Source organism: Oncorhynchus keta, chromosome 1 (assembly GCF_023373465.1).
Source record: "Oncorhynchus keta strain PuntledgeMale-10-30-2019 chromosome 1, Oket_V2, whole genome shotgun sequence".
NCBI lineage: Eukaryota > Metazoa > Chordata > Actinopteri > Salmoniformes > Salmonidae > Oncorhynchus > Oncorhynchus keta.
This window is the reverse complement of record NC_068421.1, coordinates 13639652-13652880: the sequence shown is the minus strand read 5'-3', so window position 1 is coordinate 13652880 and position 13229 is coordinate 13639652. Positions and strand designations below refer to the sequence as shown.

At 47.2% G+C, this 13229-nt stretch overlaps 1 protein-coding gene across 2 annotated transcripts in view; it reads right to left on the bottom strand.

Annotated features, from left to right (window-relative positions):
* Positions 1-1530: 1530 nt before the first annotated feature.
* LOC118390484 (stromal interaction molecule 1-like) overlaps positions 1531-13229 on the bottom strand; it is a 62377-nt gene continuing 50678 nt past the window's right edge. The window contains exons 10-13 of one of the 2 annotated variants that reach the window (XM_035781135.1): positions 10294-10394; positions 9933-10165; positions 4603-4984; positions 1531-3943 (exon numbers count right to left, since the gene is read on the bottom strand). In XM_035781135.1, the coding sequence (XP_035637028.1) occupies positions 3409-3943; positions 4603-4984; positions 9933-10165; positions 10294-10394 (1251 nt within the window). In that variant the 3' untranslated portion in view covers positions 1531-3408. The remainder of the gene's footprint in view (positions 3944-4602; positions 4985-9932; positions 10166-10293; positions 10395-13229) is intronic. The other variant, XM_035781223.2, reaches the window with a different exon arrangement.

The window sequence follows — 13229 nt, the reverse complement described above, 5'->3', positions numbered from 1 at the left end:
CACCACTGTATCCTGCTTTGTCCAGCAGCGAAACAAGTCGGGTACTCTTCCCACCACTGTATCCTGCTTTGTCTAGCAGCGAAACAAGTCGGGTACTCTTCCCACCACTGTATCCTGCTTTGTCCAGCAGCGAAACAAGTCGGGTACTCTTCCCACCACTGTATCCTGCTTTGTCTAGCAGTGAAACAAGTCGGGTACTCTTCCCACCACTGCATCCTGCTTTGTCTAGCAGTGAAACAAGTCGGGTACTCTTCCCACCACTGTATCCTGCTTTGTCTAGCAGTGAAACAAGTCAGGTACTCTTCCCACCACTGCATCCTGCTTTGTCTAGCAGTGAAACAAGTCGGGTACTCTTCCCACCACTGCATCCTGCTTTGTCTAGCAGTGAAACAAGTCAGGTACTCTTCCCACCACTGTATCCTGCTTTGTCCAGCAGTGAAACAAGTCGGGTACTCTTCCCACCACTGTATCCTGCTTTGTCTAGCAGTGAAACAAGTCAGGTACTCTTCCCACCACTGTATCCTGCTTTGTCCAGCAGTGAAACAAGTCGGGTACTCTTCCCACCACTGTATCCTGCTTTGTCCAGCAGTGAAACAAGTCGGGTACTCTTCCCACCACTGTATCCTGCTTTGTCCAGCAGTGAAACAAGTCGGGTACTCTTCCCACCACTGTATCCTGCTTTGTCTAGCAGTGAAACAAGTCGGGTACTCTTCCCACCACTGTATCCTGCTTTGTCCAGCAGTGAAACAAGTCGGGTACTCTTCCCACCACTGTATCCTGCTTTGTCCAGCAGTGAAACAAGTCGGGTACTCTTCCCACCACTGTATCCTGCTTTGTCTAGCAGTGAAACAAGTCGGGTACTCTTCCCACCACTGTATCCTGCTTTGTCCAGCAGTGAAACAAGTCGGGTACTCTTCCCACCACTGTATCCTGCTTTGTCTAGCAGTGAAACAAGTCAGGTACTCTTCCCACCACTGTATCCTGCTTTGTCTAGCAGTGAAACAAGTCAGGTACTCTTCCCACCACTGTATCCTGCTTTGTCTAGCAGTGAAACAAGTCGGGTACTCTTCCCACCACTGCATCCTGCTTTGTCCAGCAGCGAAACAAGTCGGGTACTCTTCCCACCACTGCATCCTGCTTTGTCTAGCAGTGAAACAAGTGCTTAAGTAAATAATGCAGACCTGTCTCCCTGTTCGCACTAAGCAATCAGACGCGTCACGTGACCAATAGATTCAGGGATTATTTGAGAGACTGGGTCCAGTCAACTCAACCAAAAATTCGCTCTGAATTTGTTACGTAATTCAAAAATATTCACACATTTAATACATATTGCGCTTGTGATTTCCTGTGAACTAGAGGGATAAGTAAACAAATAAAATGCATACATAATAAATGACAAAATCCCAGTATATCACGTCTGTTCATTATGCAGTGCCAATTACTCTGTGATAACGGCACGTACCTTGCTACTGTTTTATGTGTTGGCATCATTTCCCCCCAAACAAAGACGTATCTGATAAACACAGTCCATGTCTTTCATTCAAAATAGTTTATTGCTATCATGCAGGAGTGCCATAAAAGTCGAGAGAACGCCACAGAAGATGCAAAATATTTGTTTTTCTCTGTACAAATATATGTATTCATAAATAGAAGCTCAAAATGAGAAGTTGGGGTTTAAGTAGGGGTGAACAGAGATGATGCTCGAGCTGAACTCTGCCTCAAGCCCATGATAGACGTTAATACAGTAGCTGACATGCATCAAAACAACTCAGTGCAGTATCCTGGCAACAGGACATCATCATCCATATTACAGCTTCATCGTGCAGAAGAGGTACAAACTACACTTTAAAAAGTACCAATAGGAAGTTCATGTTTTCAACTGATCAATGAAAGAATATGACATTTCTTTTTCATCCATACCATCAATCTCACTGTGTGAGGCCTCCATTGGGGGGCAATGGTGTCGTTAGCAGCACTGCTTTGGTTTCAGATTCAGGAGCAGTCGAGCAGGTCAATTGTTTAGGAAGTTATTAGGAGAGTCCCTACTACCAGAATGCATTGTGACATCTGTTTCTAAACCATATGTGCTTTCACAAAACCAATAATGGCAAGTGAGTTTATAATGGTGACCTGTAGATGCCATTACTGTGTGCTTGACTCTGGAGCTGTATAATGTGGATCTAGGTGATCTGGGTCGTCTACAGTCCAAGCTAAAGTAGCAAACAACTAAAACAATGCTCAACACACAACTTGGGAGTCTTCCAATTACAAATGCTGCCTGCCACTCCCTGCTTGAAATGTTGTGGGTGACCATGTCACATTGATCACCTGATGTTAGTCCCCAGATAAAAACAGAAGGCAATGCTACTCATTCTAAAGCTGCCTCCAACTTACAACAGACAGTACATATATAGTTGTTGACAAGAATAAAGGCCACTGGACCCGAGTCTTTGTTTTGGCACTTAAAAAGATTAGCGTCTCCTACAGCACTCCTAATGATTCACGCGATATCTCCTACAATTACAACATAGATTGATATGGTAGGCAATTTGCAAATGTAGAGGTTTACTTCAATAAACATACATTGATACGAAATTCATATAGTTCAAATAGTCATTTTAATAACCTCTATTAGGGAACTTAGATCAGGGCTATGATTGGGACAAATAGACAAGGCAGTAACACAGGCTACCTAGCTTTGTCTTCAAGGGGATTAAAACAAGTTAGCACTTGCACTTCTAAAGGTGCTCTATCCCAGGGAAATGTTTGCCTTGTGTGTGTCTTGCTGTGTCTGCAGCTGTACTGGAAGAGTTGTGATAACATTGACTACTAGATTTCTTGTTAGCACAATTGACTCGAGAAGTTTTTGCAAATATTGTTCAGCCCTTTTCAGCCCCCCCGCCCTCCCCTCACCATTGACCAACACTGACTGACATTAAGTGCTCAATGTCCATCTGACACATAACAAGGAGGTGGTCGGGGGTTAACGACAAGAAACAGCTGCGTTTTTTAAGTGTTGTCTAAGCAGAATAAGGACAAGAACCAAGCACACACCTAAGAGAATCCACAAAATATCAGTCAAACAAAGGTGAAGACATGCAAACTGATACAGGTTGAAGTAAAACAGAAGACATCCATCCAGGAGACTTGTTTCCCTCTGAGCGACTGGCACACTTTCCTGCTAAATAAATAGTGCTTACATTCCACTATACAACACTATGCAAACATCATCGAATAGCTGCTTGCTCCCACAGTCCCTCAGAGAAAGTACCTAGAAAACACTAAAGGCAAAGATTTGCGCCATCGCTTGTGACCAGTGAACAACCCAAAACAACTTTTCCAAAACAGAAATAATAATAAGTGAAACACCTTTAATAGCTCTTTAAAAGTCTTCAGTAGCCCTTGTCATTATTTCTTCTGTTTTTTGAAGATCTTGAAGGTGTGTTTCTTACGGCTGGCGACGGAGTCTGTGTCTTCTCCCGTGGAGCCGCTGTCTTCCTCCAGAGGGCTCTTCTTGGAGGAGAGTTGAGGGATACGGCTGCTTCCCTTGGCCCCTGCAGCCCCAGGCTGGCCCCCCGTGGGGGAGGGGGTGTCGGCATCGGTGGAGTTGAGGCTGAGGGAGCAGGAGGACTCTGACATGGACATACCGATGAGGCCGACGTCCATCTCTCCCAGGCTGGCTGACTTCTCGATGCTGTACACCTTCTTCATCAGGATGGGGCTCTCGGGGACTGGCTCGGTCTGGGCTCCTCCCTCGTGGACACGGTTCCCTCCGTTAGGTGTGTGGGCATGCAGGGAGGGCTCGTCTGAGGCGGAGCGGACAGGTGGACCATACAGTAAGGGGGTGGGTTTCACCAGGTGGCCCTTGGAGCTGTAGGCGGACAGACGATCACCGATTTGGGAGAGAGACAGGGAGGAGTCTGAGTCTGAGCGGTTCAGATCCCTGTGGAAGAACAGAAGAGAGTCGGTGGAGGAAGAGAGGGACAGTGAGGCCCGGTCCAGAGACATTCTACCGCCTCTACCACCTAGGCACTTCAAGTAGATCTGAAAGAACTGGACAGATATAAGCAATGGCAGTAGCTCCATTTTCCCCTCTGATAGGCTAGGTGGATGTTTTACCACCAGATGGAATGCTTATACCTTTATAATCCTTTCAGAACTATGGGGTAGAGGCTAGGAATTGTTTCTGCACTGGGCCTGACTGAAAAGGGGATCCAAGCTAAAGCACTGCATGCTGGAGGTAATCTATCCAATGCCTGTAAAGCCAAGGACACTGTGGGCACTACTCGCCAACAGGACACTGTGTGCACTACTCAGAAACTGGAACTCCACTCCTGTTAGTAGTGCAGGCAGGGGTCAGGGTAGTTTGGGCAACCAGGAAAGACATGGGTTGGGAGTGGATGTAAAAAACTAAAATATGAAAGAATAAAACAACTAAATGGATTTTCAAAGAAAAGTATTAATGCACAGGTTGCAAAATGGGTGAGTTATAGTCAGCGGAAACTATCATTAATGAAAATGATAACACAGATGTGGAAAACAATGTAATATACTACAGGTGGAATGAATGGGAGAAAAGCCAACGCGCATGCAGAGTGGTACCCGAAGCTGCTGCTGCGCTGGAAGTCTGGGATGGTGTCCATGGGCTGAAAATAAGACGAGTGATAGACATGGGAGGAGTGAGGAGCGGAGGCATGTAAGGAGGAGGAGGAGTGGAAGGAGTGGGGCTGACGGTAAGGAGGAGGTGGAGAGGAGCAGATGATCGAGGGGTGTGAGACAGCCGAGGACAGGGGAGGCAGGGGGAGAGCCTCAAACTGTTGGAAGGACTGGCTGTGTGACTGTTGGAGGGTGGCCCTAGACCTGGATGGGTAAGAGGTGCAGTCTCCCTGCTGCCCCGCCAACAGGCAGGTCTCTACCAACCTCTGAGAGCCCATGGCCAGCTGGGAGTCCATGTGGCGCTGACGCAGAGACATCATACTGGGAGCTGCTGACACAACACAGAACAATACCATTATCAACAACCAAAGTCTGATTATACACAACACACAGGGTGAGGGAAAACAGTAGGTTGGAATTAGACTGGGAGGGCAGTAGCAGACATGGGTGTTGGGGACATTTCCGTACTGAATTGGTGTTCTTGACCTCTGTTCTGAGCACTTCAGTAACGTTTGGTTGTGAGGAACGCAAGTGATGGCTGTTCCATTACCTGGGCCTTAGCTATGCTATAGCATTAAACAAGAGAAAATGAGGGATGGCACTGTCTGGTGAGACGTTTGGCTGGTGTCTGGTGAGACGTTTGGCTGGTGTCTGGTGAGACGTTTGGCTGGTGTCTGGTGAGACGTTTGGCTGGTGTCTGGTGAGACGTTTGGCTGGTGTCTGGTGAGGATTTTTGCAGGGAGTACAAAAGTTAAATATTTCATCATAACTAATCCTTCATGTGTAAAATCAGACAGTGCTGTGTGTTGTGAGAGGGTCTAAGAGTTATCTGGGTGATGAGGATCAGAGAAAGAAGAGCAAGTCATTGGACAGCTTGAGACAGTAAGGACAGGGGTACATGGACACAGCATAGACAGTTTTCCTTCTCTATCTACAGTCCCTGTCCCAGGCCAGAGTTACAGCTATATCCATCTACAGTCCCTGTCCCAGGCCAGAGTGTTACAGCTATATCCATCTACAGTCCCTGTCCTAGGCCAGAGTGTTACAGCTATATCCATCTACAGTCCCTGTCCCAGGCCAGAGTGTTACAGCTATATCCATCTACAGTCCCTGTCCCAGGCCAGAGTGTTACAGCTATATCCATCTACAGTCCCTGTCCCAAGCCAGAGTGTTACAGCTATATCCATCTACAGTCCCTGTCCCAGGCCAGAGTGTTACAGCTATATCCATCTACAGTCCCTGTCCCAGGCCAGAGTGTTACAGCTATATCCATCTACAGTCCCTGTCCCAGGCCAGCGTGTTACAGCTATATCCATCTACAGTCCCTGTCCCAGGCCAGAGTATTACAGCTATATCCATCTACAGTCCCTGTCCCAGGCCAGAGTATTACAGCTATATCCATCTACAGTCCCTGTCCCAGGCCAGAGTATTACAGCTATATCCATCTACAGTCCCTGTCCCAGGCCAGAGTATTACAGCTATATCCATCTACAGTCCCTGTCCCAGGCCAGAGTGTTACAGCTATATCCATCTACAGTCCCTGTCCCAGGCCAGAGTATTACAGCTATATCCATCTACAGTCCCTGTCCCAGGCCAGAGTGTTACAGCTATATCCATCTACAGTCCCTGTCCCAGGCCAGAGTGTTACAGCTATATCCATCTACAGTCCCTGTCCCAGGCCAGAGTATTACAGCTATATCCATCTACAGTCCCTGTCCCAGGCCAGAGTGTTACAGCTATATCCATCTACAGTCCCTGTCCCAGGCCAGAGTGTTACAGCTATATCCATCTACAGTCCCTGTCCCAGGCCAGAGTATTACAGCTATATCCATCTACAGTCACTGTCCCAGGCCAGTGTTACAGCTATATCCATCTACAGTCCCTGTCCCAGGCCAGAGTGTTACAGCTATATCCATCTACAGTCCCTGTCCCAGGCCAGAGTGTTACAGCTATATCCATCTACAGTCCCTGTCCCAGGCCAGAGTATTACAGCTATATCCATCTACAGTACCTGTCCCAGGCCAGAGTGTTACAGCTATATCCATCTACAGTCCCTGTCCCAGGCCAGAGTGTTACAGCTATATCCATCTACAGTCCCTGTCCCAGGCCAGCGTGTTACAGCTATATCCATCTACAGTCCCTGTCCCAGGCCAGAGTGTTACAGCTATATCCATCTACAGTCCCTGTCCCAGGCCAGAGTGTTACAGCTATATCCATCTACAGTCCCTGTCCCAGGCCAGAGTGTTACAGCTATATCCATCTACAGTCCCTGTCCCAGGCCAGAGTGTTACAGCTATATCCATCTACAGCCCCTGTCCCAGGCCAGAGTATTACAGCTATATCCATCTACAGTCCCTGTCCCAGGCCAGAGTGTTACAGCTATATCCATCTACAGTCCCTGTCACAGGCCAGAGTGTTACAGCTATATCCATCTACAGTCCCTGTCCCAGGCCAGAGTGTTACAGCTATATCCATCTACAGTCCCTGTCCCAGGCCAGAGTGTTACAGCTATATCCATCTACAGCCCCTGTCCCAGGCCAGAGTATTACAGCTATATCCATCTACTATCCCTGTCCCAGGCCAGAGTGTTACAGCTATATCCATCTACAGTCCCTGTCACAGGCCAGAGTGTTACAGCTATATCCATCTACAGTCCCTGTCCCAGGCCAGAGTGTTACAGCTATATCCATCTACAGTCCCTGTCCCAGGCCAGAGTGTTACAGCTATATCCATCTACAGTCCCTGTCCCAGGCCAGAGTGTTACAGCTATATCCATCTGCTCTGTGAGGCTTTGACAGGGGTGTGTGACTTAAGGATAGAGAGCGTTGAGGTCAGGACAAAGGGGTATAAGTAGCTAACAGGCCAACCAGAGTATTTCCTGAGGGACTGGCTGCCAGAACCCATGGGCCACAGATCACTGGCTCGCCGGTCCTTGAGGCAGTTGGTGTCTGTGGGTGGACCAGAGACACGAACGGCAGCCGCAGCCAAAAACCAAAGAGACAGTGTTGGTGGGAGGAGAGAGAGGAAGTGAGGGAGGAGGGAACATGTAATTAATGTGGATTAGAAGACTTACTAGAGGACTGTAGTGACAGAGCTCTAGAAGGAGACTGCAGCACCAGAGCTCAGATTACCACTGCAGTAAGTATCAGCCCTTATCTCTGGGTCAGCTATAATCATAGCCCAGATAGTTAGTATCAGCCCTTATCTCTGGGTCTGCTCTCTCTGGGTCAGCTATTATCATATCCAAGACAGTATCAGTCCTTCTCTCTGGGTCTGCTATAATCATAACCCAAATACTGCCCAGTAGAGCTCAGAGCTGGGTACCAGGAGACCAGTACACATTGATTGACTTTATATGTCAACATTATGTTGTGACAAATATAATATATTTAGGTTGCCAAAAGACGAGAAATAGACATAAGAACTAAAGTATGTTGTTCGCATCATAACTCCCTTTGAGACCGTAACTGGTAAATAAAAGCTGTAATTCTCAATTCAAAAGAAGAAACCCTGAGTATGTAATTCCTTAGTGGCTGAAAAAAAGTGATACAGTGCATTCAGACCCCTTGACTTTTTCAACATTTTGTTACGTTACAGCACTATTCTAAAATGGATAATCAATAAAATCCTAAATCTACACACATAACCCCATAATGACGAAGCAAAAACAGGTTTTTCACATTTTTTTTGCAAATTTATAACCAAGCCATCAGGTCAAAAGAATTGTCCATAGAGCTCCGAGACAGGATTGTTTGTCGAGGCACAGGACAACAAAAACAAAAACAGCATTGAAGGTACTCAAGAACACAGTGGCCTCCATCATTATTAAATGGAAGAAGTTTGAAACCACCAAGACTCTTGGATTTGCCAAAATGCACTGAAATGACTCTCAGACCATGAGAAACAAGATGCTGATGAAACCAAGGAGGAAACCTGGCACCATCCCTTCGGTGAAGTATGGTGGTGGCAGCATCATGATTTGGGGATGTTTTTCCGCGGCAGATACTGGGAGATTAGTCAGGACTGAGGGAAAGATGAACGGAGCAAATTACAGAGAGATCCTTGATGAAAACCGTCTCCAAAGCACCCAGGAACTTCCAACAGGACAACGACCCTAAGCACACAACCAAGAATACGCAGGAGTGGCTTCGGGACAAGTCTCTGAATGTCCCCGAGTGGCTCAACAAGACTCAAGACTTGAACGCGATCGAACATCTCTGGAGAGACCTGAAAATAGCTGTGCAGCGACGCTCCCCATCCAACCTAACAGAGCTTTAGAGGATCTGCAGAGAAGAATGGGAGAAACTCCCCAAATACAGGTGTGACAAGCCTGTAGTGTCATACCTAAGAAGAGTCGAGGCTGTAATCACTGCCAAAGGTGGATACAGTACTGAATAAAGGGTCTGAATACTTATGTAAATGTCAAATGTACATTTTTTTATACACTTGCCCAAAAATCTAAAAACCTATTTTTGCTTTGTCATTTGGGGTAGATTGATGGGGGGGGCTGTTTAATCACTTTTAACTTAAAATGTGGGAAAGGGGTCTGAATACTTTCTGAATGGAGTATAACATGTACCCCCAGGGGAATGACAATATAAAGCACGGCTATGTGAGAAAGTAAAACAAACGGTCTTCCAGGCAGCACAACAAGGCCATTGTGCCTTCTTCTTTCCCAAATATAGGCCTAGACCAAAGCTAAAGCCTTATAAAGCTTACAGGAGTACAACAGCCTTTCATATTGCTTACTATTACTTCATGTTCAGCACATTCCATTGGTCAGACTAGGAGACAACTGCTAAAAATAGATCAGCACAAGGATTTGGTGTCATGAAGCATGTATTTTTTCAGAGGTTAAATTTTCACAGCATGGGATATCAACATTGTGCACCTTGTTCTCATCTTACACTCCATCCTAGAAGTGAAATTCCCATATATGAAGTCAACACTAAATTCCAAAATGGAACAAAATAACCAACTGAAAACATGTATTAAAAAAAAACAGGTGAAATTACAATTCGTATATTATAGACTTGCAAACACACAACACCCTCAAATCACAGACAAACACCCTGAATCCCTTCACCAACAAGGCTGCTCATTTTGTAACTTCATAGACTCGTTGATAAATCGTTAATGATAATACTTTGTGGCTGTATGCTAATTTTCATATGAGAGCTGATTTTTGGATTTCCCCAGGAGGCCCTTGGTGTATTTAGGGGGTATTTTGCTACCGAGTCCCACAGTGAAGCCGAGGGAGTCGGACGAGCCCTTACATTGCAGAGTTCCGGGCGATATGATGTCCTCGTCCATGTCGTCCATGTCATCAGACATAATGAAGTGCTGGGGTGTGGCCCGGCCACCCATGATGCTGGGGTCAAGGTTCAGGGTGGAGGCCAGGGAGGTAAGCCCAGGGTTGTTGACGATGGTGAACCCCGTCAGAATCTCAATCTGCTGCCAGCGATGCAGCCTCTCCCTCAGAGCAGCAGTCACCTCACCCAGGGCTTGTCTGGACCGGAGGAGAGGAGAGGGAGAAGGGGAGGAGGAGGACAGAGGGGAAACAAGCACAGATCACAATGTGAACATAGTTAAAGGAGATATTGTCTTAGACAAATCCCAATCTTTAATTAAACTCACTTGGCTGTCAGAATTTGGTGATCCACATTATCCAGACAGGAGCTGTGTGCCACATGGAAGGTCCCAAATATGGTGTTCCTCTTCTTCTTGATCTTCTCTGCCTGCAGTCACACACACACACACACACAATAAAACATTACTCTCCCATTCTGTCACACTAAGGGTCCAGAGTTTCTCCTGCTCACATGGACAGGGAAATCTCCTGGACCTACTCATACGGTTGCTGTGTCTCTGGCTGATTAAATTACGACAGGCTATTTTATTAAATCGACTACCTAACATTTGATTGATTACGTGATTATACATCAATAGCAGTCAATTACTCATCGTCACCTTATTCAGTCTCATATGAAAGTCGTAAAATTCTTCAAACTTCAAACTCTGGCTAACAAGTTGAATCAGTAATACAAAAATTGGCTTAATTATTTATTTACTAAATACCTAAATAATCACACAGAATTACATACAAAGGATGGATCATACATTGATTACTAATTATGTCGTAACATTTTTTTAAAAAAGAGTCCCTAGCGGATAAAACTGTCATGACGGCTGGTTACACAAAGAAAGGGGGTTAGGTTTGAATGAAAGAGCGGGAAGACTGAAGGACAAAGGGATTGGGTCTCTATCGGACCTTGAGAAGCCCGTACGGCACATGTCCCTCCCGAGTCCCCGTACGGCACATGTCCCTCCCGAGTCCCCGTACGGCGCATGTCCCTCCCGAGTCCCCGTACGGCGCATGTCCCTCCCGAGTCCCCGTACGGCGCATGTCCCTCCCGAGTCCCCGTACGGCGCATGTCCCTCCCTAGTCCCCGTACGGCGCATGTCCCTCCCTAGTCCCCGTACGGCGCATCTCCCTCCCTAGTCCCCGTACGGCGCATCTCCCTCCCTAGTCCCCGTACGGCGCATCTCCCTCCCTAGTCCCCGTACGGCGCATCTCCCTCCCGAGTCCCCGTACGGCGCATGTCCCTCCCGAGTCCCCGTACGGCGCATGTCCCTCCCGAGTCCCCGTACGGCGCATGTCCCTCCCTAGTCCCCGTACGGCACATGTCCCTCCCTAGTCCCCGTACGGCACATGTCCCTCCCTAGTCCCCGTACGGCACATGTCCCTCCCTAGTCCCCGTACGGCACATGTCCCTCCCTAGTCCCCGTACGGCACATCTCCCTCCCTAGTCCCCGTACGGCACATCTCCCTCCCTAGTCCCCGTACGGCACATCTCCCTCCCTAGTCCCCGTACGGCACATCTCCCTCCCTAGTCCCCGTACGGCACATCTCCCTCCCTAGTCCCCGTACGGCACATCTCCCTCCCTAGTCCCCGTACGGCACATCTCCCTCCCTAGTCCCCGTACGGCACATCTCCCTCCCTAGTCCCCGTACGGCACATCTCCCTAGTCCTCATTCAGCATATCTCCCGAGTCCTCATTCAGCATATCTCCCGAGTCCTCATTCAGCATATCTCCCGAGTCCTCATTCAGCATATCTCCCGAGTCCTCATTCAGCATATCTCCCGAGTCCTCATTCAGCATATCTCCCTAGTCCTCATTCAGCATATCTCCCGAGTCCTCATACGGCATATCTCCCTAGTCCTCATACGGCATATCTCCCTAGTCCTCATTCGGCATATCTCCCTAGTCCTCATTCGGCATATCTCCCTAGTCCTCATACGGCATATCTCCCTAGTCCTCATATGGCATATCAGGATGAGCCTGCAGGAAGGGTACCACATGAGGAGGATGTCTTCCCTGTATCGCACAGCGTTGAGATTGCCTGCAGTGACAACAAGCGCAGTCCGATGATGCTTTGACACTGTCCCAGACGGACCCTCTACCTCCAAATCGATCCTGCTCCAGAGTACAGGCCTCAGTGTAACGCTCATTCCTTCGACGACAAACAAGAAAAAAGGCCATTACCCTAGGAGAGACAAAACCGTGACTCGTCAGTAAAGAGCACTTTTTCCCAGTCCTGTCTGGTTCAGCGACGGTGCGTTTGTGCCCATAGGTGACGTTGTTGCCGGTGATATCTGGTGAGGATCTGTCTTACAACAGGCCTAAAAGCCCTCAGTCTAGGCTCTCTCAGCCTATTGCGGACACTCCGTGTTGCCCAGCAACAGCCCCAAAACATCACTGCTCTAGAGGAGATTGCATTGAGGAATGGGCCAAAATACCAGCAACTGTATGTGAAAAGCTTGTGAAGACTTACAGAAAACGTTTTGGTATATAACAAAGTATTGAGAAACTTCTGTTATTGACCAAATACTTATTTTCCACCATAATTTGCAAATAAATTCATTAAAAATCCTACAATGTGATTTTCTGGACTTTTTCCCCTCATTTTGTCTGTCATAGTTGAAGTGTACCTATGAAGAGAATTACAGGCCTTATCTTTTTAAGTGGGAGAACTTGAACAATTGGTGGCTGACTAAATACTTTTTTGCCCCACTGTGTATCTCTAGTCCTCATGCGGTGTGTATCTCTAGTCCTCATGCGGTGTGTATCTCTAGTCCTCATGCGGTGTGCATCTCTAGTCCTCATGCGGTGTGTATCTCTAGTCCTCATGCGGTGTATATCTCTAGTCCTCATGCGGTGTATATCTCTAGTCCTCATGCGGTGTATATCTCTAGTCCTCATGCGGTGTATATCTCTAGTCCTCATGCGGTGTATATCTCTAGTCCTCATGCGGTGTATATCTCTAGTCCTCATGCGGTGTATATCTCTAGTCCTCATGCGGTGTATATATCTAGTCCTCATGCGGTGTATATATCTAGTCCTCATGCGGTGTATATATCTAGTCCTCATACGCTGTATATATCTAGTCCTCATACGCTGTATATATCTAGTCCTCATACGCTGTATATATCTAGTCCTCATACGGTGTATATATATCTAGTCCTCATGCGGTGTATATATATCTGGTCCTCATGCGGTGTATATATCTA